This window comes from Pyxicephalus adspersus, chromosome 11 (genome assembly GCF_032062135.1).
Source record: "Pyxicephalus adspersus chromosome 11, UCB_Pads_2.0, whole genome shotgun sequence".
Classification (NCBI taxonomy): Eukaryota; Metazoa; Chordata; class Amphibia; order Anura; family Pyxicephalidae; genus Pyxicephalus; species Pyxicephalus adspersus.
Window position 1 is genome coordinate 12,558,699 of NC_092868.1, and position 24,091 is coordinate 12,582,789.

The 24,091-nt window shown below is 40.7% G+C and overlaps 1 protein-coding gene across 1 annotated transcript; it reads right to left on the reverse strand.

Moving 5' to 3' along the window:
* KDELR1 (KDEL endoplasmic reticulum protein retention receptor 1) lies at nt 1–22,273 on the reverse strand. Its single transcript, XM_072425904.1, has 5 exons — nt 22,096–22,273; nt 6,745–6,845; nt 5,327–5,485; nt 4,039–4,291; nt 1–712 (listed from the first exon to the last, which is right to left on the reverse strand). Exons 1-5 carry the CDS (start codon nt 22,184–22,186, stop codon nt 678–680), a joined length of 639 nt encoding a protein of 212 aa, XP_072282005.1. The 5' UTR covers nt 22,187–22,273; the 3' UTR covers nt 1–677.
* Between the last annotated feature and the right edge of the window lie 1,818 nt (nt 22,274–24,091).

The following is a 24,091-nucleotide window of genomic DNA, read 5'->3' on the forward strand; positions in this document are numbered from 1 at the left end:
TAACATTCAACATCATTTAATGTATACAAATCTTAAGATTGCATAGAAAGATTCAAATTTTTTTTTCAAAATGTCAATTTTTGATGTTTCTGTGAAAAATATACAGAATCTGTTACAGGAACGATACAGAGTTCAAAATTCCATCTTTCGCCTTTTTTTTTAAAAACACCTGCAATTTGCAAAAAGGGAAACTCAGGCCTTTTACTGTGGCTGTGAATGCTTTAATTACTAATAAAAACAAAAAAAAGTAAAAAGGTTACATAACCGAGCGGTTTTTAAAACCCCAACATCTCCAGCAAAAGATAAGGGATGAATAGAAGAACAAATTATACTAGAAAAGGGATACAGAAGAAATCTATATGGAAAGTATTTTGTTAGATTTTTCTTTTTAAGGCCCAAACTACAAACAGCGGGCATAATGGAGACCACTCTCTGCAAGAAATGATAGAAGGTCAGCTTAATAATGACACTTGTCTTCTTGAAGTCTCTTCCTCTTAGTGTCTCTTGAGGTGAAGCAGAAAGTGGAAAGCAGCTCCTGTTCAGTTTTTGTGTGTCATACCGCCCTAGAGTTTGCACTTGAAGTGGTACAAATCCTTTTTCCCTGCATCATCCCTCTCCTCTCAGCGGAGACTGTAAGAGTTCACACTGTAGAAGAGGACCGCGCGAGCATTATCTGCTTATGCCGGTAAGCTGAGCTTCTTCCCCTTCAAAACTGGAAATGATAAAGTAAAGAAAAAGCAAAGAGTTTTAATACCATCAACCACATTCACATTCAACATGGGCAAACTTTGTTTTATAAAGATAATGATTTAATAACAATGAATAAATAAGGTGGCAAAACGAGCAAAAAAAAATTACATGTGTGTGTGTATGTGTGTATATATATATATATATATATATATATATATATATATATGCACAAAGTTGAAAGGTCTTCCTGACCCAATGAAATGACAGGGACTACTATTTTACTTTATGGCAGTGTCTCATGACCCGTTTTAACACAAAGAAACCCTATATATAACTTTCAAGTCTTCCGAGAACCTGTTCTAATATTAATATAATAAACAGTATTTATATAGTGCCAACATATTACGCAGCGGTGTACATTATTACTATAACCACAGCTCAAAGTATGTTAGCATGGTGGGTGTTAAGAATGCTTCTTATGACCTCATTACTGACCATTGGGAACAATCTCACCCTTACAGATAGCCAAAACGATCACTGGTGTCACCTAAACTGACCTGAGAGGCACAAACTGCTCATTGCTCAAGGAACCTCTAGCAACCTCTGGAAGAACCCTGGTTGAGAAATGCTGCCCTATAGTGTTTCCCTGTCTAAGATAACCTAGTTTCACTGCTAAGTTGTGTTCACAGTAAGAGGAATCACTATTTGCAACATTTTAGTTACCCTGTATGCTTAATAATACTTAGGCTAGGGATTGGATAATGGGGGGTTTTGTTCTCAGGTTGCTATATATAATTACAACTGCTTCTTAAATTGCTCTGGGTCAGATCTGAAGATCCATTCTATCTATTCCACTCATAATCCCCTGCAATCAGAGCTGATAGGCTGCTGTCTCCCACCAAAATCTTTCTTGCCTGTGGCCCCATGTGACCTCAACCACAGCTTCTCTCATCCAAGCGGAATAAAATTCCTTGGAAGAACACTGGATCTGGTTAAAGCATTTAAATGATGCAAACCATAAAAATCTTAACACATTTAATTTTTACCTTCAACTCTTCGGAAAAGTGCAGATTATTATTTATTTTATTTTTTTTACTACTCGGTAAGCCTTGGTTATCCAATAAATGAAATGGAATGGTTGAGTGTGTGTGGTTGCAGTGCACCTAGGCAGCCTGTCCCTCGAATTGCTTTCATAGAATTGCAATGTCTTACATCACTGTTTTTCAATCAGGGTTCCTCCAGAGGTTGCTAGGGCTTCCTCGAGCACTTTGTGCCTCTCTGGTTAGTTGAACTGACACCAAATGTTCTTTTTTTTCTATGTGTATGGGAGACATTCTTCCCAATGGCCAGCCAGCAATATAAAAGGCCTTCTTTCCAGTGACCACCTCACTGATGTACTGTAAGCTGTGGATATAGTAATTATAGAAGGGGTTCCCCAAACCAGAAAGATATTTCAGGGGGTTCCCCAATGCTAAAAAGGTCAAGAAAGGCAGTTGAAAATGAACATGTGGGAGTGGATGACCATGCTGTTCACAAAGATTTTAGCTTTATTTTATCCCCAGAATAATTTTGTCCTCAAAACATTTATTTCACAAACAAAAACACTGCTTCTGTGTATGAAATCAATATTTCCCTGCATGTAAAAGGCACTGCTAAAACACCTATTGTCTCCTAAATAGTCATTTTATTTCATAAAACCCTCTATACGCTATTACCAACTCAAGCTGTTTTCTTTCTTCAACTAAAAGTCACAGCTATCTTCACCCTGAGGCTTGTGTTATTTTAAGGAATGATGATCTGTGCTGGTATCTTTGTGAATTGGTTTTTATATTGATTTTTTCATCATGGCTGAATGTTATAATGACATTAGAAATGGCAAAACAATTCTACGAATTACAATGTGTATTATGCAATTGTGAGTTGAGTCTTTAGACATATGAACTATGTAAGGTGTGGTATCGGGAAAATAATGGGCAGCTTTGTGTATCAAGATGAATGTCTGCTCCTACCCAAGCTTAAGCTGGGTACACGCGTGCAATAATGGTCGTTGGAAAGGATGTTTTGCGATCCTTTCCAATGACTAAGGACTACACGATGCATGAACGAGTGCTGTACATACAGCATCGTTCTGCTCTATGGAGAGGGGGAGAGCGACAGAGTGGCACCCCGCTGTGCACTCTTCCCCTTCACTTCCATTACAATCGTTCGTCGTCCATTGTCCGAACGACCGTCCTGGTGGATCCACGGACGATGGACAACGAACGATGTACACACGCCAGATTCTCGTCCGATATCGGCCCTGAGTCTCACGTAGCTTTACATAAAGCAACATAAATACCGTGGCAAGCACATAGCAACTGGAACATTTATTAAATGCACAGAAACAATGATGTGCCAAGTGCAGAAATCAGCAGAAAACAATGCATAGTCTTCTAACTATAGTCAAATCAGAGACAGAATTATTCTCATATTCATAATAAAGCACAGCTCTGGGCTGTATCTTTTTAATGTTCCCATAAAGGTGGTAAAATGTCTGACTGTCTGTCTCTTTGTCAGTGTCTGCAGTAATCCCATTCACTACTAGAAGTCTTCAGTCTTTCAGGCGGAATGATGGTCATTCAACGCCTGGAGGACATTTTGAAAGTTCACTACCATAGCTCTCTGCAAACACAGTGTATATTAATGTAGATATCATCACTCATTGTATTACTAAGGACTACCCTGCAGGAGCAGGGAAAAGGATCCTGCATGTAACATGACTGCCCTAAAGACATCAGGAAAAGCTTATAGCAAACCTAAACCTGTGAAATAAATATTTTATTTTTTTAAATGAAGCTGTAGGAACATTATGGAGCATTTAAAGACGCAGAAATCACTTGAAAAGCCACTGGATCCAGGGAGCGGATGCTGCCCCCTTCCCTTCTTCATTGGCCACAGCTTACTATGGATTTTGGCAAAAAGGCAATCCATACCCCATGTATGTGTGGTATTCAGGAAGATGTAGTATTTCCCAAAACAGAGCGCCCCATTTATCATTCTTCTTTGACAACACTTACCCTCTGGCTTCAAGTACCCGTGGACTTTATTCTATTTTACGCCCTCCTGGCCCAGCTATAATATGGAACGGTCTGTTTTCCAGTAGTAAGCTGTGACATTATTCCTTTCATTTTTTTAACCTGCTCTGAAAAATGCAGCTACATTCTGATTGGTTGCTTCTGGCAAAGAAGTTACTTTCGGATGTTACTCTGTGATATACTGTAATCTGACATCATGGTTGGAAAAAAATCCCAGGTATTTTTTATACCTAATGAGACCTGCCAAAAAAAAATAATGTACTTATTGTCTTACCTTTTGTAATGTATAGATAGAAGAAGTCACAATACAGGATAGTCTGCACAAGCCCAGCGACGATTGCAATCAGATCAAAGAATCCCTCAAACTGGTAGCGCCAGATCCAATTGAAGAGATACAGAGTACGGTAGATACCCAAAGCAAAGAGATAATGACTGGTTATGGTCTCAGCCTCCCCAGTCTTACTGACCATGAACAGCTGTGGCAGGATAGCAACAGACTCCAGATAGATGGAGAAAGTCCACATGATCTGCAAAAAATCACAAAATACAAGCCTTAGGTGTATGGATTTAAAGAAGTGTTACGCCACGTTGGGCCACAAATATGGAAAAGGATTTGGTTTAACACATAGGGGGTCATTTAAAAAGCAGGGGTGGTATAACAAAAATGCTTATCTTCTAGATGACTTTCAGTAACAAGGGTGCAAGAAAGGCTACAGCTTGAAGCCATAAACAGTTTGTAACTTCTTCAATGATAATCACAACATGCCAGCTCATATATAATAAAAGTATGTAAACCCTAAGCCCACTGCAAGAGTTAAGAGCTCATTTTGCCTCGGTATGATCAATTAGGAGATACATTTGCTTTTATTTACTTTTCTTCATACAACAGGTGACCCCCAGCCTTAGGCTCAACCCACATTAGCCTTGCTGCCTACCCGCAGCACTGATATGACCCCATACAATGGAGGGTTGACTGAGGATCCTAAATTTTATGTGATGGGGTGGCCAAGGGACTGCCACTGCGGAACATCAAGCAGCAGGCAAAAGTTCCAGTTGGTGGGGGAATGGGGAATAAGCGCAGAAATTGCATTTCAGGCAGATGTTTTTCTCTACTTGAATGGGTCTTTTAGTGGATAAAACATGGGTCAATGTGCATGCATTGAAGGATTATACTCAATATATACTTAAAACTTATATATTTATTTTTTTACTCTGACTTTGACTTCTGATTTCTTACAAGTCAATGTGAAGGCAACAGCAACTCAAAGCAACTTGAGTGTTGTAACTTTTTCCCAAAATCCAAAAAATATAAGAAGTAGGATTACATTTCTTCTAAAAATATCATGGCATTTAATTAAGCAATTTATTGATTTAAGCATCTGCTGAAATTGTTCACATGCATGGTTTTGTGTACTTTGCAAAAAAAGAAGACCAACAGACGGGTAAGCTGTGAAACATGTTTTTATCTTAAATTCCACTTTAGAAGCTGATGTGGAACTGAACTCACTGGCTTCTATACAATACTGATTAACCAAAACATACTTTAACATTTTTTCTCTTACCTCTAGAGGTGTAAAGTCATGATTGACAAGAAAAGCCAAAATGGCAGTTGGGACAATGAGGAACTCCACTCGAAAGGTGTCATGGTTCCCATCATATGTGGCTTTGAATTTGTTGTAGATCATCCATACTGTAGCATAGGAACTTGCAACATATACAAGCTGAAAAACAAAACAGGAAAATGTGTAATAAACATATAGTAAAGTTTTTTACCTGGGATGTCTGCTCTGATGGAAAGGTGGAAGAAGTATATGGGTAAGCTTCTAGGAAGGTAAGGAAATGCATCATCAGTGTGTTCAAAAAAGGCAGATTGCAAAAGATACTATTTTTTGCAAAATTTCTCCTGTGCTATTAAGCTATACAGGGATACAACATTAAGTTTTTTTATTCTTTTCTAGTAGAACAATAGAATATGCAATTATTTTTTCCATTTGCTTCTGACTGCTGGTCTTGGGGAAAATACGATTGGGTGATGTTACTTTTGTGCTGTTAACCATTCTTTTTGGAGGCTCTGAGATGATGTAGCAAAACCTCCAAGTTTACCAAAAAGATGCATTTTACACAGATTAATTGGTGACTTTTCCTACCTTCTGTTCTAATGACAACAGTAACATTTTGGATTCACATCCATTCCTGTACCATCAATAAGGATCACAAAGGCAAAAACAGAGGGTGAATCTCTCCAGTGGGTACACAGACAGCAATTAACCCGTCCCAAATCTATTCAATTACAACAAAACACTTAAAAAGACTAAAGCAGGCACATCCCCAATTTAATCAATGTGCAAAAAAAGTTACCGCTGCTAAATAAAGCTAAAGTTCATCTTAACAATCTGGCATCAGGTAGTGCTTTATTGCAGGAATTGAAAGGTGATGTCCCTTCTGCAATAAATATTCCTACCAGCTTGATCACTGTCTCTTTTGTCCAAATTTGCTAAGTTGTACATGAACTTGAGTTGGTTGCAAGAATACCAGGCACATCCCAGCTTCCCCTGCAGGTGCCTGGACTAAAGGAATTCCTGCACAGTTGTGTCATTCCAGTTCGGCAAGAAGGCTATCAAGATGGCCAAAGATCAGAATGGAGAAAAAAAGAAGGAAAAAGATGGCGACAGCCGCGATAAAATGGGGATAGGTGAGTATCCACTGGGTTTAGAGCTGCTTAAAGTATGTTTAATGCCCAATTCTCAATTCATAGTTTTAGTTCTGGTAGACAGTAATGTTACTCCAGATGCCTTTGCCCTGGACATGGGAAGTGTGGAGTTCTGCTTTAATCCACTTAAATTTGTATAAACGGGTAAAAAATGACAAAAAACACTCCCAGATTGTAAGCTCTTCAGGGCAGGGTCCTTTCCTCCTCCTATGCGTGTCTGTATCTGTTTAATGATAATAATAATTAAATAACACAGAAGTTGTCAGTTACCTTCATAGAAGTATTATAGAGGGATATAAAGTTTGTGAACAGATCTAGGTATCGAGTAGTGAAGACCACAGCAAAGAGGATCTGACTCTTCCCAGAGATACCTGAAGGAAAAAGAAAACATATATCCAGCTTTACATATATTATAATTTATATATCGAAAGAAATATAACTTCACAAATGGAAAAGTATGGCAAATCGTTTATTATCCTTTAACCAGAAATAATTTTGCTTAGTGCAATAAAAAGCAATACAAATCTCCTGTACTTTGTAGATCTCACGCATTTATTGTATTTGCCCTATGAAGAGTATATTTCATATAGCAGTCAGGATAAAAGCTTTTATATGCTTTGTGGATTTCAAACAAGGTTAAAAAAAAAAAAGCCTCAAGAAGACTTTCATGTTCAGTACTGTTCCTTTAATAGCAGAAATGAAATGCAACAAGCTGTCCGTCAATATAAATTTCAATTAAGACTCCTTGAAAATATCTTTCACTTTGTTAGCAGACCGATCCGCTTTATCAAAGCATCTTTAGCAGTAAAATCCCAGGAGCCTCCTCTTCTGCAGTTTCCTGCCTGACAATGGCCTACGCATTTCACGCCTCGCGATGCATCGATCATTATTCCAAGAACGTGTCTGCAATGCCTGACTGTAAGGCCTAACTAATTTATAACACTGAGCAGTACATAGATATGACAACCTGATATATAGAAAACCAAAGAGCGACGATTAAAGGCTGAACTCCAGGCAAACATCTAAGACGGCTGCTTTACCTGTCAAACCATTTACATTTTTATCTTTTCAGGCTTGAGATTTACAAAGGCCCATCATACAAATGGGAGAGTAAAATCCCTGAATTTACAGGACAATAAAGAAGAAGCAGGGGGATCAAAAAAGTAATCTCCCTTCTCATTCCTCCTATAAGCTTGTTGCTCTTCAGCATGTCTTTATGTAGTTCACCTGATTGGTTCTAAGTCATCCTTCTCCTACTCCGAGGTCTGGTGTATATATAGCAGTGTTCTCCCCAGCCCCTTTTAGTCGGGTGCACCACCTGGCACATTTCAGTGACCACCCGGCTGTTTTTGGGTGCTTACAGATGAGTTGGGTCACAATACAGGGGTTCCCACCCGCCTACAATTTCTTCCCACCCAACTTAAAAAAATGTCTATGTTACTGTGACAATTCCGACCATAATTTAATTCTTCATAGGAGAATAGAGAGCTGCATTAAAGTATTTTTATATATGCCTAATATTTAGCTTTAAAGAAACCCTGTCACCAGAAACCATGACATCCATAGTCATTGCTAATCCCTTTGCAAAAATAGGGTAACACGTGATACTAGTGTACATTTCTGTTCCCCCAGTAACAGATTTAGTGCTCTAGACGAGTCATTCTCAATCTTTTTACCCTTGGAGAACCCTTAAATAATTTTCAGGTCTCGGAGAACCCTTGCTAAAACCAATTTATTGGGGTCAGTGAGGGAAAAAGTTTCCTAAACTGGTGGCCAGTCGAAGGAATGTTTCCTTTGCATTGGTGGCTAGAATACCACCTTTATAGAGAAGTGTGTCATGAAGCTGCCACCACTAATTGGTGTTGACCCCAAATCTATGCAGGGATCATCAAACTGGAGATCAGTCAGCTACAGATTGAAGAAGCCACAACAACCTCTGGAGGAAGCCTGGTTTAGAATGGCTGACCTATATGTTTGTAATATGAAGGGCACCTCATATAAATAGGTGTTGGGTATACACTATCCCAGGGGTCCCCATCCCCCAGGTCCGCGGACCCTGCTTGGGGGGACACACCAGCCAGAGCCACCGACCATGTCCCCCTTATGGATCGCAGGCTCAGGGCGGTGTGGACACAACCAGCTCACTCTCCCATCGCAGGTCTGAGCCTGAGAGTGAGTGGGTTCTGGCATCATATGGGGAAGTTTCTTCTCCTTCGAAGGACACACGGCTCTTAGTGCACTTAGTGGTCCGTGAGGCCCAATATATGGACTCTAATAATATACTTCAGACATTCCTGAGTTTGAATTCCAACTCCAATAATGATCCTCAAAGCTGACATTTATCAAAATCATTTCCTGAATACAGTGATGATAAAACTATTTTTAATTGCTTCAGCAATTCATAATGCTTTATTTTACACACCCATACATAATATTTAATTATTGCAACAACCACTGTGGCACATATCAACACGAGGATTTCAGAAAACATTTTAGGCTATGTATATTTTTCAAATTAGGGATTAAAACAAAATGAAATTACAGCCTGTAGCACCTTAATATTTGGTTTGGCTTTTTACAAGATTGCTTATAGGTAAAAACTTACAACCTGTGGATGGTATGCTATTGTTATAGGAACTTATAAATGAGGTGCTCAGAATTTAAGAACACAATCTGGATAGAATACCATAACAAAAAAAGACAGAATCATAGATAGGACTCTGATCAGCGTTGGGATTTGGCAGCAATGCAGTCAGCTACTAAGTTATTTTTTAAGCTGGGTGGGAGGAAGTTGTAGCTGGCTGGTGGCTCCTGTAGTTTAACCACCCAAAAACAGCTGGTTGTTTACTACAAAATTGACGGGTGGTACGCCCAGCTAAAATGAGCTAGAGAGTCTAGCTCTGGAAATAGTCACCTGAATGCAAATATATAGTTTGCCTGCCCAACTCTAGGGTTCTATTTATTTTAGCATTCAGGCTTTGTGTATCTAAAGCTACATACACACTTCCAATTATTATCGTTGGAAAACGAACGACGAACGTTCATGCACGATATATATGAACGATCGTATAGCACCGATCCTGCACATAGAGGTAACGACACGATCGTTCGTAGATATTGTACACACAATAGATATGATCGTTTAAGCGATAGAGGAACTATGTGCACGACAGGAAAGTGAACGGACGTTCGTTCATCACGCATGCTCTGAACATGGACGATCAACGAACGACCGTACACACGAACGATGTTCAACGATCGTCGCCCAATCCGATCCGTCGGTCCGGTCGTTCGTTTCCAGCGACTTTCCTCGTTCGTCGGCGTCGTTGGTTACTTTTTTACGAACGATTTTTTTTTTTTTTTTGCCCAATCGATCGTTCGTCGTTCGATTGGAACGATAAAAATTGGAAGTGTGTACGCACCTTAAGGGTCACACTATAGAATAGACAAAACTCCTTCACCCTGTGCTGTGTTGGAATGTACACACTCTGAGGACAAAGGACAGACCATGGGGTTGGACTTTGCTTTAAACTGGCTTTTATCTAAAGTAAAGTAATCTTTACAGGCCAGTGATAATTAGCTTAGTCACACTTGGTTGACTTTTTCGAGAAAAAACAAAAAACATTGCAGCATTTTTCCAATTAAATTCTATTCACATTACTAACTATAATTTAACCATAATTTAACTACATTTATTTATATTTTCTCAGGCACAACCCAAAGCCAACTGCTAAACACACATGGCCAGGCATGTGAGTGTTTAAAGTGGAATTATACAATAAAATACAAAATCAGCAATGTCTTGAATTATGCTACAGACTTCCAACTTTTTCCTGGTTTTACATCAACTTAAGTCCTGGCATCTTTGGCTCATCAGGACTTAGAAGGAAGTATTCCCACCCCTAACAAACACACCAACCATTGTGACTAACCCACCACCTTTTGTAGAAATCTATTTAAAGCATACAGTAGTTTTTGTTAAAATAATACTTTCTAATGATACTTTCCTCCTGCCAATTGAAAGGTCAGTCCCTTTTATTTTTTAATCTCAGCTAAATAATAAATATACTGCCTAACCTTATTCCAACACAAAAAGTCAAACTCAAAGATGAAGGTCCCCCCTCCCATAGCATAGTCCTTTAATCAAGATTTAAGGAAGAGAAAGCAAATAGTTGAAAAGGGTCGGCCAGGGACAGCAGTGGTCAGAGAGGGCATGATGATGTTTGTGGTCTATAAGACAGAAAGGTAGGATCAAGATACTTGCTCCAGCTTCAAAATGCTTCTTGTAAGAAATATAAACTGTGAAAAAAAGGAATATTCCTTTTTATGATGGGAAGAAGAAAGGTAAGGCTGCAGTTCAGCTTGATTGTATTAAAAGCTAAGCCCGGAATACCTTAAAACACCCACAAACCTTGCTCTATGCAGGCATTGTCCATAACCTTTATGTTTTTTAATTTAAAAATATATAACTACACATCCTTGCTATAAACCACTGTACCAGCCAAACTAATCTGCTTTGCATGAACTGTCCAACAAACCTGTCATGTACAGGTGGAGAAAAGTGATCACACAGAATCCAACCCCACTCCACTATATTACCAAAGCCTGTTTAACAACCAGCTGCCCTGCATAAGAAAAAAAGGAAACGGTGGCTAGTCACAGGAAACAAAAATAAAGGCCAGAGACTTAACTTCAGTGAAGAATTAAAGCTGAACATCTAGTTCTAAGAAGCATTATGGTGGAAAGGAGACCAAGGAGCGGCGTGAGATGGTCATCACAGATAAACTTTTACTATTTTGCCTGGAGTTTAAAGGGTAACAATCTCCTAAGAAACACTCCTTTCCTCAAGGCTGCACATTTTTCTTCTAGTCTCTCCCAAAATATTTTATACTTCAGGCCTTTTATTATTTTTGTAGTCTTTGGACTTCAGTATTCTCCCCAGCCCCTTTTACCTGGGCACACAACCCGGCACTTTTTAGTGACCACCAGGCTGTTTTGGTGGTTGCTAAAAAGTTACAATACAAGGACCACTACCTGCTTACAGCTTCTTTCCACCCAGCTTTAAAAACTTTCTCGGGAGAATACTGGGACTTGTTCTATCTAGAAATGGACACAGTATTTAAATTAAGGTCAAAATAAAGATCTATTTAGGGCAATCTGATACTCCTCCTTCCTGTTGGTGATGCCTCAAATAATGCACCCCAGAATCCTGCTTTACCTGCTGCCTGGCCATTCTGTCTTCGTCTTCTGCCTGGCCCGTTTTTGTTCCTACTGTACTCCTAACCAACACTGTAACCCCAATATTGTTTTTCAACAGAGAATTATTTCCCCCCCCCGAGTGAATTATTTTACATCTGGAAATACAGAACTGGCTTTCCGCTAATATAGACAAAAAGTGTAGGTAGATCTTTGAACAAACATAAGAAGCCAGAGGGTGATCCAACCGTTTCAAAAAGTGCTCAGAAAACACATCAATATGGTGCCATAAAAAATGAGCACAAAAGGTATATTTAAAGCAGCACTGCAGGACCCCATAACAAAGAATTCTATATCTGCTGCAAATGACGTATGTTAAAATCATAGCACCAGGGCCTCCATAAAAGAAAGACATTTTATTTTTAGTTCCTAATCCAAAAAAGCAAAATCTTTTAATATTAACCCCAAAATGTCCATTTAATGTTAGGTATGTGACTTGCCACCATGCCTTGTTTTAGATTTCATATATAAAGTTGTAATATTGTGTACCAGGTAAAGTTTTAAAAAAACACACATAGAAAAAATACCATGGTAATAAAAAAGTAGTAAAATTGCTTTTTTAACATGGCCATTCACATGCATTGTATGTTTGCTGGAACAGCGATATTCAGCAGGTAAATTGGAAGGGATCAAGAACATTCTTAAGCTACGTACATATGTCCAATGGTTCTCGCCTAATAATCGTCTCAGGGCCGATATCGGACAAGAATCTGGTGCATGTACAGCGCCTGTTGTCCGAACAACCGTCCACGAACGATGGATGACAAACAATCCTAATGCAAGGGAAGGGGGAGAGCGCACAGCAGGGTGCCACTCTGTCGTTCTCCCCCTCTCCTCTCCATAAAGCAGAACGGTGCTGTATGTACAACACTCGTTCATGCATCGTGAAAGATCCTTTCCAACGACAATAATTGCACGTGTGTATGCAGCTTTACTCAGCAATGTGACAACATTTGCCCTACCTGGCCGCTTTCCCCAAATCATCCAATATGTCTATAAATGTCGGCAGACACTGCTGGCCTCTGTCTGGAAAGACAGGTTCAGGTTAGGTACAGGTTAGAAAGCCAAACCTGATTTCTTTTCTGTTTCTAGCAACTTCTGGAGGAACCCTGGTTTAAAAATAATAAATATTACATACATTTTATATGTTCATATTAAACATAAGAATTTCACAGTGGCATGTCAAGGACTATAAGTGCCGTACATTAGTCTTTGTCTTTAACCCAATTCTATGCTGACTGTGTTCTGCACCCAAGCCAGACCCTGGTGCTGCATAAAAGGTTTGAGGTGTGCCAAATCATTGACTTCATGAGGAATAAGCCTAAAGCCCATTCTCGACAAATGTGTTGTCAATTCATTTCCCAGTACAAGCAAAAAAGCGTTTTCAAAAGCGAATGATCACACAAAACACTGGGCTGCAATGCAATGGAAGATCCTGCAGGAAACCATTGGGTGCATTGTCTTGCAGCCTGCCATTCAAGAAAATTAGACTACAGCCAGTTAGGAACATGTGTGAACCCCAATTTGATGTAACACATGGTCTGGTGTGAACAAGAACTGTAATTGGGGGGTTATGCTGCACAATGCAATATCACCCAAAGAGAAACTATACTTAAAAAAAAAAAACAAAAAAAAAAAAACACACTTGTCTTCAATCCCGCAGGGCCGTCTGATCACTCCAGGTGTGTTTGGCATCGGTTCCTGCGTCATCTCGGCATCCATCCTGGAGCCGGCGCTCCAGGTGCCGCCATCTTTGTCCTCTCTTCATAAGTAACCCGACCCAGGCGTGAAATTGGGTGACATAGGATGAAAAAAAAATTTGCCGATTTCACTGCACATGTGTGAGATCGGCAAATTTTTCTCTTTGAGCAAAAAGGCTCAGAAGGAGCGCCCAAGAACCTCCTGGGATGCCTGATGTAAGTATCTCGGGAGGATTTGCGTTCCTATTCATTCTCAACCGCCTAGGCAGCCGAGAATTAGAGGGCGGTGCTGCATGCTTTTTTTTAAAAAAAAATGTAAATTTAAATTTAAAATTCTGAGTATAGGTACGCTTTAAGCCGAGTCCTGGCTGAGAATGATGGATGGCTACACTCTGCCTATTCCAATAAAGAAAGACATACGGTGCTGAATCGGAAACAAAAATAAAATGCTAGCTTATCAAAAAGCTGTGAAAATATCAAATATCTGGAATCTGATAACAACATTCCCCTGCATATACACCTCCTATAATATAGCCAGGTCCGTACATGTATATATGTATATATATATATATTCCATTTCAAATACGATCAGGTTACCACACGAATACACCAGCATAGGTGAGGATGGAAAAAAATCGATCCATCTATGAGAAATTACAAAATAAACTGCTAGACAATGGAAAATGAGTAGAAAATAAATAATGCAAAAATGGGAATAAAATTCACTATTTATTTATGGAAGCCCGAGTAGTGCCAAGAAAATAATTACTGTTTCCTGGACTCCTCTTGCTGTGGCTTATAAAAATTCAAGCTGGAGTCTGTACAGCAAAAAGCTGGAATTCTCCACAGTCTGATCACTTCCTAATTCAATGTCAGTACAGCCGTAATAAAGAGAATATTTATCACAGATGATCAATCATCAATCACCCAAGCTGCTTTTTTATTTGGCTTTGTTGCTTTGTTCTTATTTCCTACTTTTTATCACTTTGCTCTCTCCTATCACCAAGTTCTCTGTTAGTATATGAGCTTTGTAGCAGTACTGATCGGCTTCTTTTGTTGTTTCTGTATGTTGTACAGAATACGCATACCAAATAAAATTCAGGTCATTACATTCTTCTCATTTAGGAATGATGTATTCCTTTATTTACCTTTAATTATCTACCTGGTAACTAAAGTTCTAGCTCCTTTCTTTTTAGATTGTAAGCTCTTTTGGGCAGGGTCCTCTCCTCCCCCTGGTGTCATCGGTTTGTCATTTGCAACTCCTATTTAATGTACAGCGCTACATAATATGTTGGTGCTTTATAAATACTGTTTTATTATCACTAATAATAATATGATGTGCTTGGGTACCATGGAGTGCCCACAAAATGGTACCATCTGTGCAAACTTTTGTGTGTTGGCAAAACTGAATGATTTGCCTCTTTGTCCTGGGTGGGGAGAAGCTGTAGCTGGGTGGTCAAAAAGTGGGCGCAGCAACACGAGACACATTTAGTTCTTCCAGTAGCTTGTGCCGTATGTATCCAATAACCCATATAATTGTCTCAGCTTTCTATCACTCCATTTTACTTTGCCCTAACTTTTTATTGTCTAACCCCTTAGTAGGTCCAAGTTTTTGCCATTGTCCTTGTATTATACCCTAACAGTCAAGCTCCCAACTTTTCAGCAACCACCAAAAAACAGCCGGGTGGTTACTGAAAAGTGCTGGGTGGTGCGCCCAGCTAAAAGAGTCTGGGGAGAACACTGGACTACATTAGGGTAACTTTCAGCAGTGCACCTGCAGAATCATGGAGGTTATATCACACTGGGTATATTGGAACCCCCTGCATGTTTGGGAGTATGAAAAAGAAAAAAACTAGCTTTTATTTGGTTAGCTACCTGTCGCTTTTTATGTCATCGAAGAAACAAAAGGTTTATTTCAAAAAGTTGACACACTGGTTAAGAATCCCTATTGTTACACACTGACAGGTATTGTCCAAAAGGATTACAGTCAAATGGCTGAACATAAGGATTCTTATTCTAAGCAGTTCTTGTCTGATTATATTATACAGAACAGGCTTCTCTGTAGGCTAGTTCCTAGATTGGCTCATTCAAACACAATAGTGCGATTGGTAAAACTGTAAGAAGTTGGCCTTCCTATTTGGCAAAAATCACCCTTAAACCAGAATGAAATAAACAATTTTAGATTGAAATCTTCAGGCAATGCAGGACGATGTAACAATGATGAGAAACAGGTAATTTTATTTCTTTAAAAAAAATTCAATGGTATATTCTTGAAAAGAGTGGCCAATTTGAGCTGACAGCGCCCAATTGCCCTCATATTCATAGACCTAGTAAATCAGAGATATACAATCAGCTAGAACTACTGAAATCTTTCATCTGTGAATAATGTCAAATTACAGCTCTCTTCAAGACAAACCTTAAATGACACCAGAGGGAATCTTTCTGGGGAAAAAATCTCATAAGATTCACAGCTGCAGCACTTCCGCAGTACATCCAGTTCATTGTAGGATGTGCTAGGAGTTGTTAAAATATTTTATGGTACAGCAGCTAATGTAGAACGTCTTCACTTCCATATTCAAAGCACGAAATATAAAGTCCCTGAACAATATAATGGTTTCAGCTTTGCTGACTTTGGTCAGTTGTTTAATAACTATTACAAATGATGCCACTTCTTAATGGCAGCTGCCAGTTGTTGCTGGATACCATGTACTTATATTGCAGCAGATTTAGTATATAACCCTGCTGTATCACTTAAATCAGCTTTAATACCATGTATTGTCCTAAACAAAAGCACAGATGAAGAATAGATGCGGTAAAAGCTATAATACATCAAACCTGTCTTGCTCTATTTAAGGAAGAAGGTTGTTTGAGTCTAGGTCTGTGTACATGGGCATTACCCTCCATACCAGGAGTTTCTATTTTATTTTAAATCATTATAAAGCCCAGCATGCAGCATTGCACAATAAAAAGGTGTTACAAAGTGTCAGCATCAGACATAATTGCTTGAGATAAGTCCAAGCACACTCAACGATTCCTAAAAGAGGGGAAAGGGCACATCATACTGCCCTCTGTTTAATTCCAGCTGAATGCCCACAATGTTTTTATTTAAGACAGGTGGGAAGAATCGGTCGGCATGTGGCAGCCCCTGTAGTTTGCCCCAACTCTTCAGTAACCACCCAATACCAGCTGGGTGGTCACTGAAAAGTGCCAGGTGGTGCGCCCCGCTAAAACGGGCTGGGGAGAACACTGAGGTCCAGAGACAGGCTACAAAAATAATGAAAGGCCTGAAGTATAAAATATTTTGAGAGAGACTACAAAAACATAATTGTGTAGCCTCTAGAAGGAGGAAAAAGTCGAACATGATAGTTACCTTTTTAAATGAACTCCAGGCAAAATGGTAAAGGTTTACCTGTAATCGCCATCTCGTTCCCATACCTTGGTCTCCTTTCCACCATAATGCTTCAATTTTTTTTAAGCTGGGTGGGAAGAAGCTTTATGAGTGGGGCAGCCCCTTTATTGTGACCCAACTTTTCAGTAACCACCCAAAAACAGCTAGGTGGTCACTGAAAAGCGCCGGGCGGTGTACCCGGCTAAAAGGGCCTGGGGGGAACACTGCACATGTCACCATGATTACTGGACTTGTCAGGCAGCTTATAGCAGCTTCTGCATCAGAAGGTTTAGGTTAGAGAGTGGCCTTATGTGAGCTGTAATTAAACTCTGACTAAGGCTGGGGAGAGCACTGATCCATATATACCTGGTGCTCCAATCAGCTCCGAGGAAGGGAAAGCTTTGCGTTGCCAGAGTCATAGATTACACAGGGTTAGGAGTTCCCTATGTGACAGAGATAATTGGCATGTGCATCATATTGCCAAGTCAGATCACTTAATTCTCTATACACAGAGGTTTCTGGTATCCTTTAACTTGCTATGTATATCACAGTGTTCTCCCCAGCCCCTTTTAGCCAGGCGCACCACCCGGCACTTTTTAGATGTTTACTGGTGAGCTGGGTCACAATACAGGGTCTGCCACCCACCTACAATTTCTTCCCACTTGGCTCAAAAAAAATTCTGGGTTGAGCACTGATATGCTAGGTGAGGGGGACTAAATCAAACTTGTTGCTGTGCCCTGAATGTTTAAAGCAGTTGTTTGGGGGGGGGGGGGGGAGTCTTTATTGCAAATGAGACAAATCATGTCTCTTCTGCAATACCACAAACATACCTGCCCATTCTCAGCTTCTACGGAATGTGCAGCTCAGTGTACATTCTAAGAATTCCATAGTGATAAATGAATGAACTCCTGTGCTCATGTGTGGGAGTTAAATCATTCCATCCTGGCCAGGTTTTGAACCTGGAAAAGGACACGGTGAGGATGTGAGCACCGTTGAGGAAGGAAGGCGAGATAAGTTTACTTCTGCAATAAAGGACAGTTTTACTTTACCCCACAAAGGCTTTGTCTATAGGTTGTCGGAACCTTTGCCATGTAAGCAAGCAAATCTTGCAATGACCTGCAACCTGACTTCTGCCTGAAAACATGACTGGGATATGTAACATGGATATCCAGAAGTCTGCAGGAATTAGAAACTACATCATACTTACCTAGGTAGGAATAAGAAAAAGGTAGCATCTACATAGAAAAAAATCTAAAAAGAGGGTAAGGGTCAGGTCCACAGCCCTGCTATCAAAATATTCGCCTTGTCCAAAGATATATGCAAAATGTTAAGTGGAGACTTCTAGTACTTCAGAATTCACGACACGGGTCTTTAATAAATCTACCCCTATGCGTGTAATACATCTTTCCAATGTATTGTCAAGCCAAGTGCTAAGCACACTTTTTACTTTTGTAACTCTTGTTGTCCCTAATACATCTCGTCAATAAAATAATATTGAACATAAAAACAACAGCGATCCGGAGCTTCAGGGGCTTTGTATTGTTTATCCATCTTGTTTAATTTAAAAAAAAGTGCAGTCATTTCTATTGGTAATTGTTTTTCTTACACAAGAATTCAATTATCCCCACTATTTTACTTGTTTGTATGCTGTCAAAAATAAACGTCTTGGGAAATAATTAAGTTTGTATATAACGGTCCGAACAGTGCTCACGTATCAGTCTGCATGTCTAATGATGCTATGAAGTGAAGGACTTTGCAATATCAAACGGAAGAAAACAAAAGACTAATTACTTCTATTAATTCTGGTTTCGCTACACAGAGTGTATTGAGCACCCTGTCATGTGCACAGCTACCCCTTTAAAGTGAAATTGTTCCAAAATATTACTTCAAAGCAGCATTGGTGCTCTGCATTACAATATAACGGTCATGAGAAAATTATTTCTGATTCAGGAAATGTTAGCTGTCTGGCTGCCATTCTGATGCTTCTGTTTAACACTTTATATACATAAAGATTTTTTTATTTTTAAGGCGTTCATGGGGTTTTGGCTTTTAGCAGATTCATGCAGTATCCTAGGTTGGTCTGCTTCTGAACCGCTTCTATAGACTTGAATGGGAACATTTTTCCAGCTGCATTAGAAAGCGATTGGAAGTGTTCCAAGGATGACCCATGACAGTGCTCAACCCAGGGTGGAAGAAATTGTAGGTAGGTGGAAGCCCCTGAATTGTTACCTAACTCACCAGTAACCACACAAAAACAGCTGGGTGATTGCTGAAAAAACCCGGGTGGAGCGCCCCGCAAAAAGGGGCTGGGGAGAACACCGCATGATCCTATACAACTCAGTGTTCTCCTCACTCCTTTTAGCCAGGGGCACCACCCGGCACTTTTCAGCTGTTTTTGGGTGGTTACTGCTAAGTTGGGTCACAATTCAGGGGCTTCCATCCGGCTACAATTTCTTCCCATCCAGCTTATGAAAATTTCTGGGTTGAGCACTGCGACTTATTGAAAGAAGAACACAACATCTTACTAGAGCATTTAGAAGATGTTCATGAACGCCTGGTAAACTCTCCACCTCACCGTTACGGGGCGCACAGCAGCCTAGGAGCAGGTAACTACACATTTGTCACCTGCCTATCTGAACTCAGCCTAATACAAAATATCCCCTAGAAAAGTACTGAATCAAAAACGGAACTGAAAAGTCATTTACAATTGTTTGTGTTTACTAAACCTGAGATACTTGATAGCAGATAACCGGCAATCACCATATACTTTGATACTCACTTCCCCTTTGTTGGAACCCCAACACTTCCTGGTATGGGGTAGCCAATGAAGTGCCTCAATAATTCGATGCACAGGCCTGAGTGGGTATTAAAATAAGGATCATCTATCCAGGACTCAGGAGCTGCCATCTTATTCCACTCCTACTTCTGGGAGAACTTTGGCCAGGTTGGAATGGCATAACTCCTGCGCATGCCCCCAGTCTGTTGGGCATATCTTGGCATCCTACACTGAGGTGGGCATGCAGTGTATGTCAAAAAGAAGAATGTGATCAGGCAGGTAGGTTTTTTTGTAAAAGGGCATCCCGGAATGTCCCTTCTGCAATACCAATCCTGCCTGCTCTAACATTTTTGCATGCAGAATTATAGTTTCACTTATGCTTTTTTGTGCACAGCTTCATTCAGTGTGATGCATGAGGTCAGCTTGAAATGGGCAGTGCACTGCATTATAAGGCATGGCACTTTCTTATAGTGGGGACAAAGCCAAACTTGTTACTAAATGGGAAAAAATGGACCACCTAGGTGTGAAGTGAACCTAAACAACAACTTTTGCTATGAATAAGTCGTACTCTACACAAATCACCTATAGCAGTGTTCTCACCAGCCCCTTTTAGTCAGGCAGACCACCCAGCACTTTTCAGTTACCTCCCGGCTGTTTTTGGATAATTACTGAAAGGTTAGGACCAATAGCAAGGGTCACCTCCCACCTACAGCTTCTTAGCACTCAGCTCAGCTTCTGGAGAGAATACTTTACAGTAAGGAAAGGTGAAGTAGAGGGGTCACAATAGGTGGAAGTATTGTTTGTGCATAGTGCCAGGCAGGGTGGAGAAGATAAGAGGGTTGGTGGAAGGGAAGTATATCACCACCTTCCTGAAAATGCTAGCTGTTAGGCTATGAAGCTGACCTTGTACCCTCAATGTTTCTTTTTTTACATAACTGATCTGAACGATTGTTTAGAGTCACTGACTTGAGCTCTGAAAAAAAGCCTGACAGGTGGCATTTTTAAGAATGGTCCAACATAGCATTGTTGGCTGGACTTTTAAGCCAAGTATGGCTTTTAGAAAGGAACTATACTCAAAAACAAAAACACACTTACCTTAAATCCCGCAGGGCATTCCGATCACTCCGGGGGGTGTGCATGCGTGAGATTGGCAAGTTTTTCTCTTTCAGGAAAAAGGCTCCTTCTGCACATGTCGGAGATGCTCGGGCATGTGTAGAGGGAGCGCCCAGGAGCCTCTTGGGATGCCGAGAAAAAAAAAAAAAAGAGAATTTTTACTCTGCATAAAGGGGTTCTCTACCCTTTTACGTAAAGTGAAAATTCTGGATATAGGTACGCTTTAAGGCTAAGTTCGGACCTGCTTCAGGATCCCACAATCTTACATGGCTCCCTGGCACTAACAGCTGCTCAGTCACTTGCATTACAAGTTCTTAAAGAACCAGCATCTGCAGATATGCCAGCTGGTGGCTGTGAGTGGTACTGTACAGCTCAATGCCACCACCACTTATTATTTATTGGGCTGCTACATGTAGCATCTCCCACTAGGCTGTGATTCACTGGCATGAGAAAGCGGTAACCCCACCACAGGAAGATAGAGAGGATAGGTAAGAGAGCCGAGCTAATCATTCTGCTTCTCCTTTAATTGCCCAATCACAGGCTGGGGGAGGGACAAGACCTGTCAGTTTTGAGAAGTTTACCAAGAGGTCAGATTCAACTAATCTCACTCCCACCCTACTTTAAAGTATTCCTCACATATAAAACAAATCTAAAATTGGTTTAGTAAGGTGTGCTTATGGGTGGGGTCATGAAGTCCTCAAGCTTGTTGCTTCTTGTTTACAATGCTGGGATATCTGGGGTCAGGCAGGCACTAATGTAGACACCTGAATAAAGACCCGAGCAACGCAAACAAGAAAACATAAACATAGCCAGGAGAATTCCCATTGGCTGACCAGCTGCAGGGGGCCTTTCAGTGTCCAATAGTGGAGGGGTTTGTGGATAAGAGGACTGCGGAGGGCTGACAAACAGAAGCCTGTATGAAAAATGGGGGGGGGGGGAGACAAAACTCCTGTGGGTTAGGGGGGAGGTAGGTGAGGCTGGGGAAAATGTCACTTTGCCTGGGCTAGGCCTTATCATCTGTGCAAATCTCAGAGCTGAATAGAAAGAAATACCAGTGGAGGAGTTCAGCTTCATTCAGCAGCCCTGGCACTGCACTGGTTAACCCTGGGCCCTCCCAGCTGCCATACATCGGTCCATAGTACATTCCACGTCACCAGACCCGCAAACTGCCCCCATTCATAAATCTTTGCCCCCCTCCTCCCCCGCCCCGCCATAAATAAATACCCCGAGGGGGTGTCAGTGGTCCTCATTATATGCCCCCATTATGTGTCACCAATCCCAGCATTCCAGGGCCACACAATGCCCAGTGCAGCACATCACCCCGGGGAGCCCCCATACAAAATGACGTGCTGGGAGTGACACACGGGGTTACATTGATTTGCTCTTACCGGCACAGGACCGGGTCTTCCAGATCTTCAGCAGCAGGATAATGATGGCGGACAGATGGGACAAATCCCCCAAAAACCTAAAAATGTTCATTGTGCCGGGTGTAAGAGAGGGAAGGGATCAGAGTGTTGTGTGAGCTAGGCCTGGGGTGGGAGGAGGGCAGAAATCCAGGGAGGAGGAGAGAGGGAGATTCACTGCTAGTGAACCAGGAACTGATCGCTGCACATCCTGTATACACAGCATGGTGTCAGCAACATTCACTGCTAGATACATACACATCATGATCAGCATCATTCACTGCCACATACACATCATGATCAGCATCATTCACTGCCACATACACAGCATGATCAGCATCTGTCACATGCCATCATAACATTCACTGCCAGACACATACACACCTCACATACACAATATGATCAACATTCACTGACGGACTCATACACATCATATACACAGGATCATCAACATTCACTGACAGACACATACACATCGTATACACAAGATGATCAACATTCACTGACAGACTCATACACATCATATACACAGGGATGATCAACATTCACTAGCAGAGTCATACACATCATATACACAAGATGATCAACCTTCACTCACAGACTCATACACGTCATATACACAGAATGATTGACTCACTTTCAGAGGCATACACATCATATACACAATTATGATTAACATTCACTTCCATCTATGCACAGCATGATCAATGAACCACATACACAGAATGATCGGTATTCACTGAGATCCACATACACAGAATGATCGGTATTCACCGAGAACCACATACACAGAATGATCGGTATTCACTGAGATCCACATACGCAGCATAATCAAAATGCATTGACTGAAACACAGGACCATCGGTATTCACTCACAGTCACATGCACAAGAATAGCAACATTCACTGATGGACACATATGCAGGTTATCATCATTCACTCTCAGACACATCACATACACAGGATGATCAGCATTCACTGACTGACACCTACACAGAATGATTAACATTCACCAGCAGATACATACACAGAACACACAGCATGATCAACATTCACTGCCACAAACATACACAGAATGATCAGCATTGTTTGTTTTATACTCGGGATCCTTCTTTGATTTCCAGGACAGCCCAGGCTTGGAGATTTTTTCTTGGAAATGTCCAACCCACAGAAATCTGTCACTGAAATCATGATCAATAGTGTGCTGATGTACTGCTGTGATTGGAGGTGTTATCACTGAAAATCTCCTGATATTTATAATACTGGTATAAATGAAAGTACAACAGGAATCACAGTAATATAGGAAATTCTCCCCCACCTCTTAGATTGTAAGCTCTTTGGGCAGGCTCCTCCTGTGTCATTGTCATCTTCAACCCCTATTTATGAAGCGCCTACATATTACGCAGAACTGTACAATAGAGTGTAATAATAATAATAAAGCCATTCTACAATATTAACAAATGGCTGCCAGTGGCAGTCACAGGGTGCTAACGGTGCCATAGCCAACAAGTGGAAACATTGGATAATGTTATATCTTATTTGCGTGCATTGGTATCACTATGAGGGTGGCTATACTGCTGCAGTGTGTTAGAAAATCCAGTAACCCCTCACATTCCAAATCTCCCCCTGACATATTCCTAACTGTTAATAACTGTTATTCGTCCCTCCCCTCAGGCACGTTGTCTGGCCGTCATCTTTGATTCTGTCCTCTCATTTACCCCCATATTCAGAACATTTCCAGGTCCTGTCACTTTCACCTACGCAACATCAAAATCCGCCCCTACCTGTCCCCTGAGACCACCAAACTCCTTGTACACACTCTTATCATCTCCCGTCTGGACTACTGTAACCTCCTCCTCTCTGGTATTCCACTAACCCGACTCTCTCCTCTACAATCTATTACACTGGTCAACAAATATTTTCTTGCCAAACAGATTACAATCATTTTAGGTTATGTTTGATGCACAGATTCCAAATATGGT

Bases quoted from the DNA above. Each gene is read 5' to 3' on its own strand.
- KDELR1 (XM_072425904.1), bottom strand. From the start codon at position 22,186: ATGAACATTTTTAGGTTTTTGGGGGATTTGTCCCATCTGTCCGCCATC. The intron at 4,292-5,326 runs GTAAGAGAAAAA...GATTTTTTGCAG, and splicing joins ATGACTTTACACCTCTAGAG to ATCATGTGGACTTTCTCCAT. The intron at 713-4,038 runs GTAAGACAATAA...TATCATTTCCAG, and splicing joins CTATCTATACATTACAAAAG to TTTTGAAGGGGAAGAAGCTC.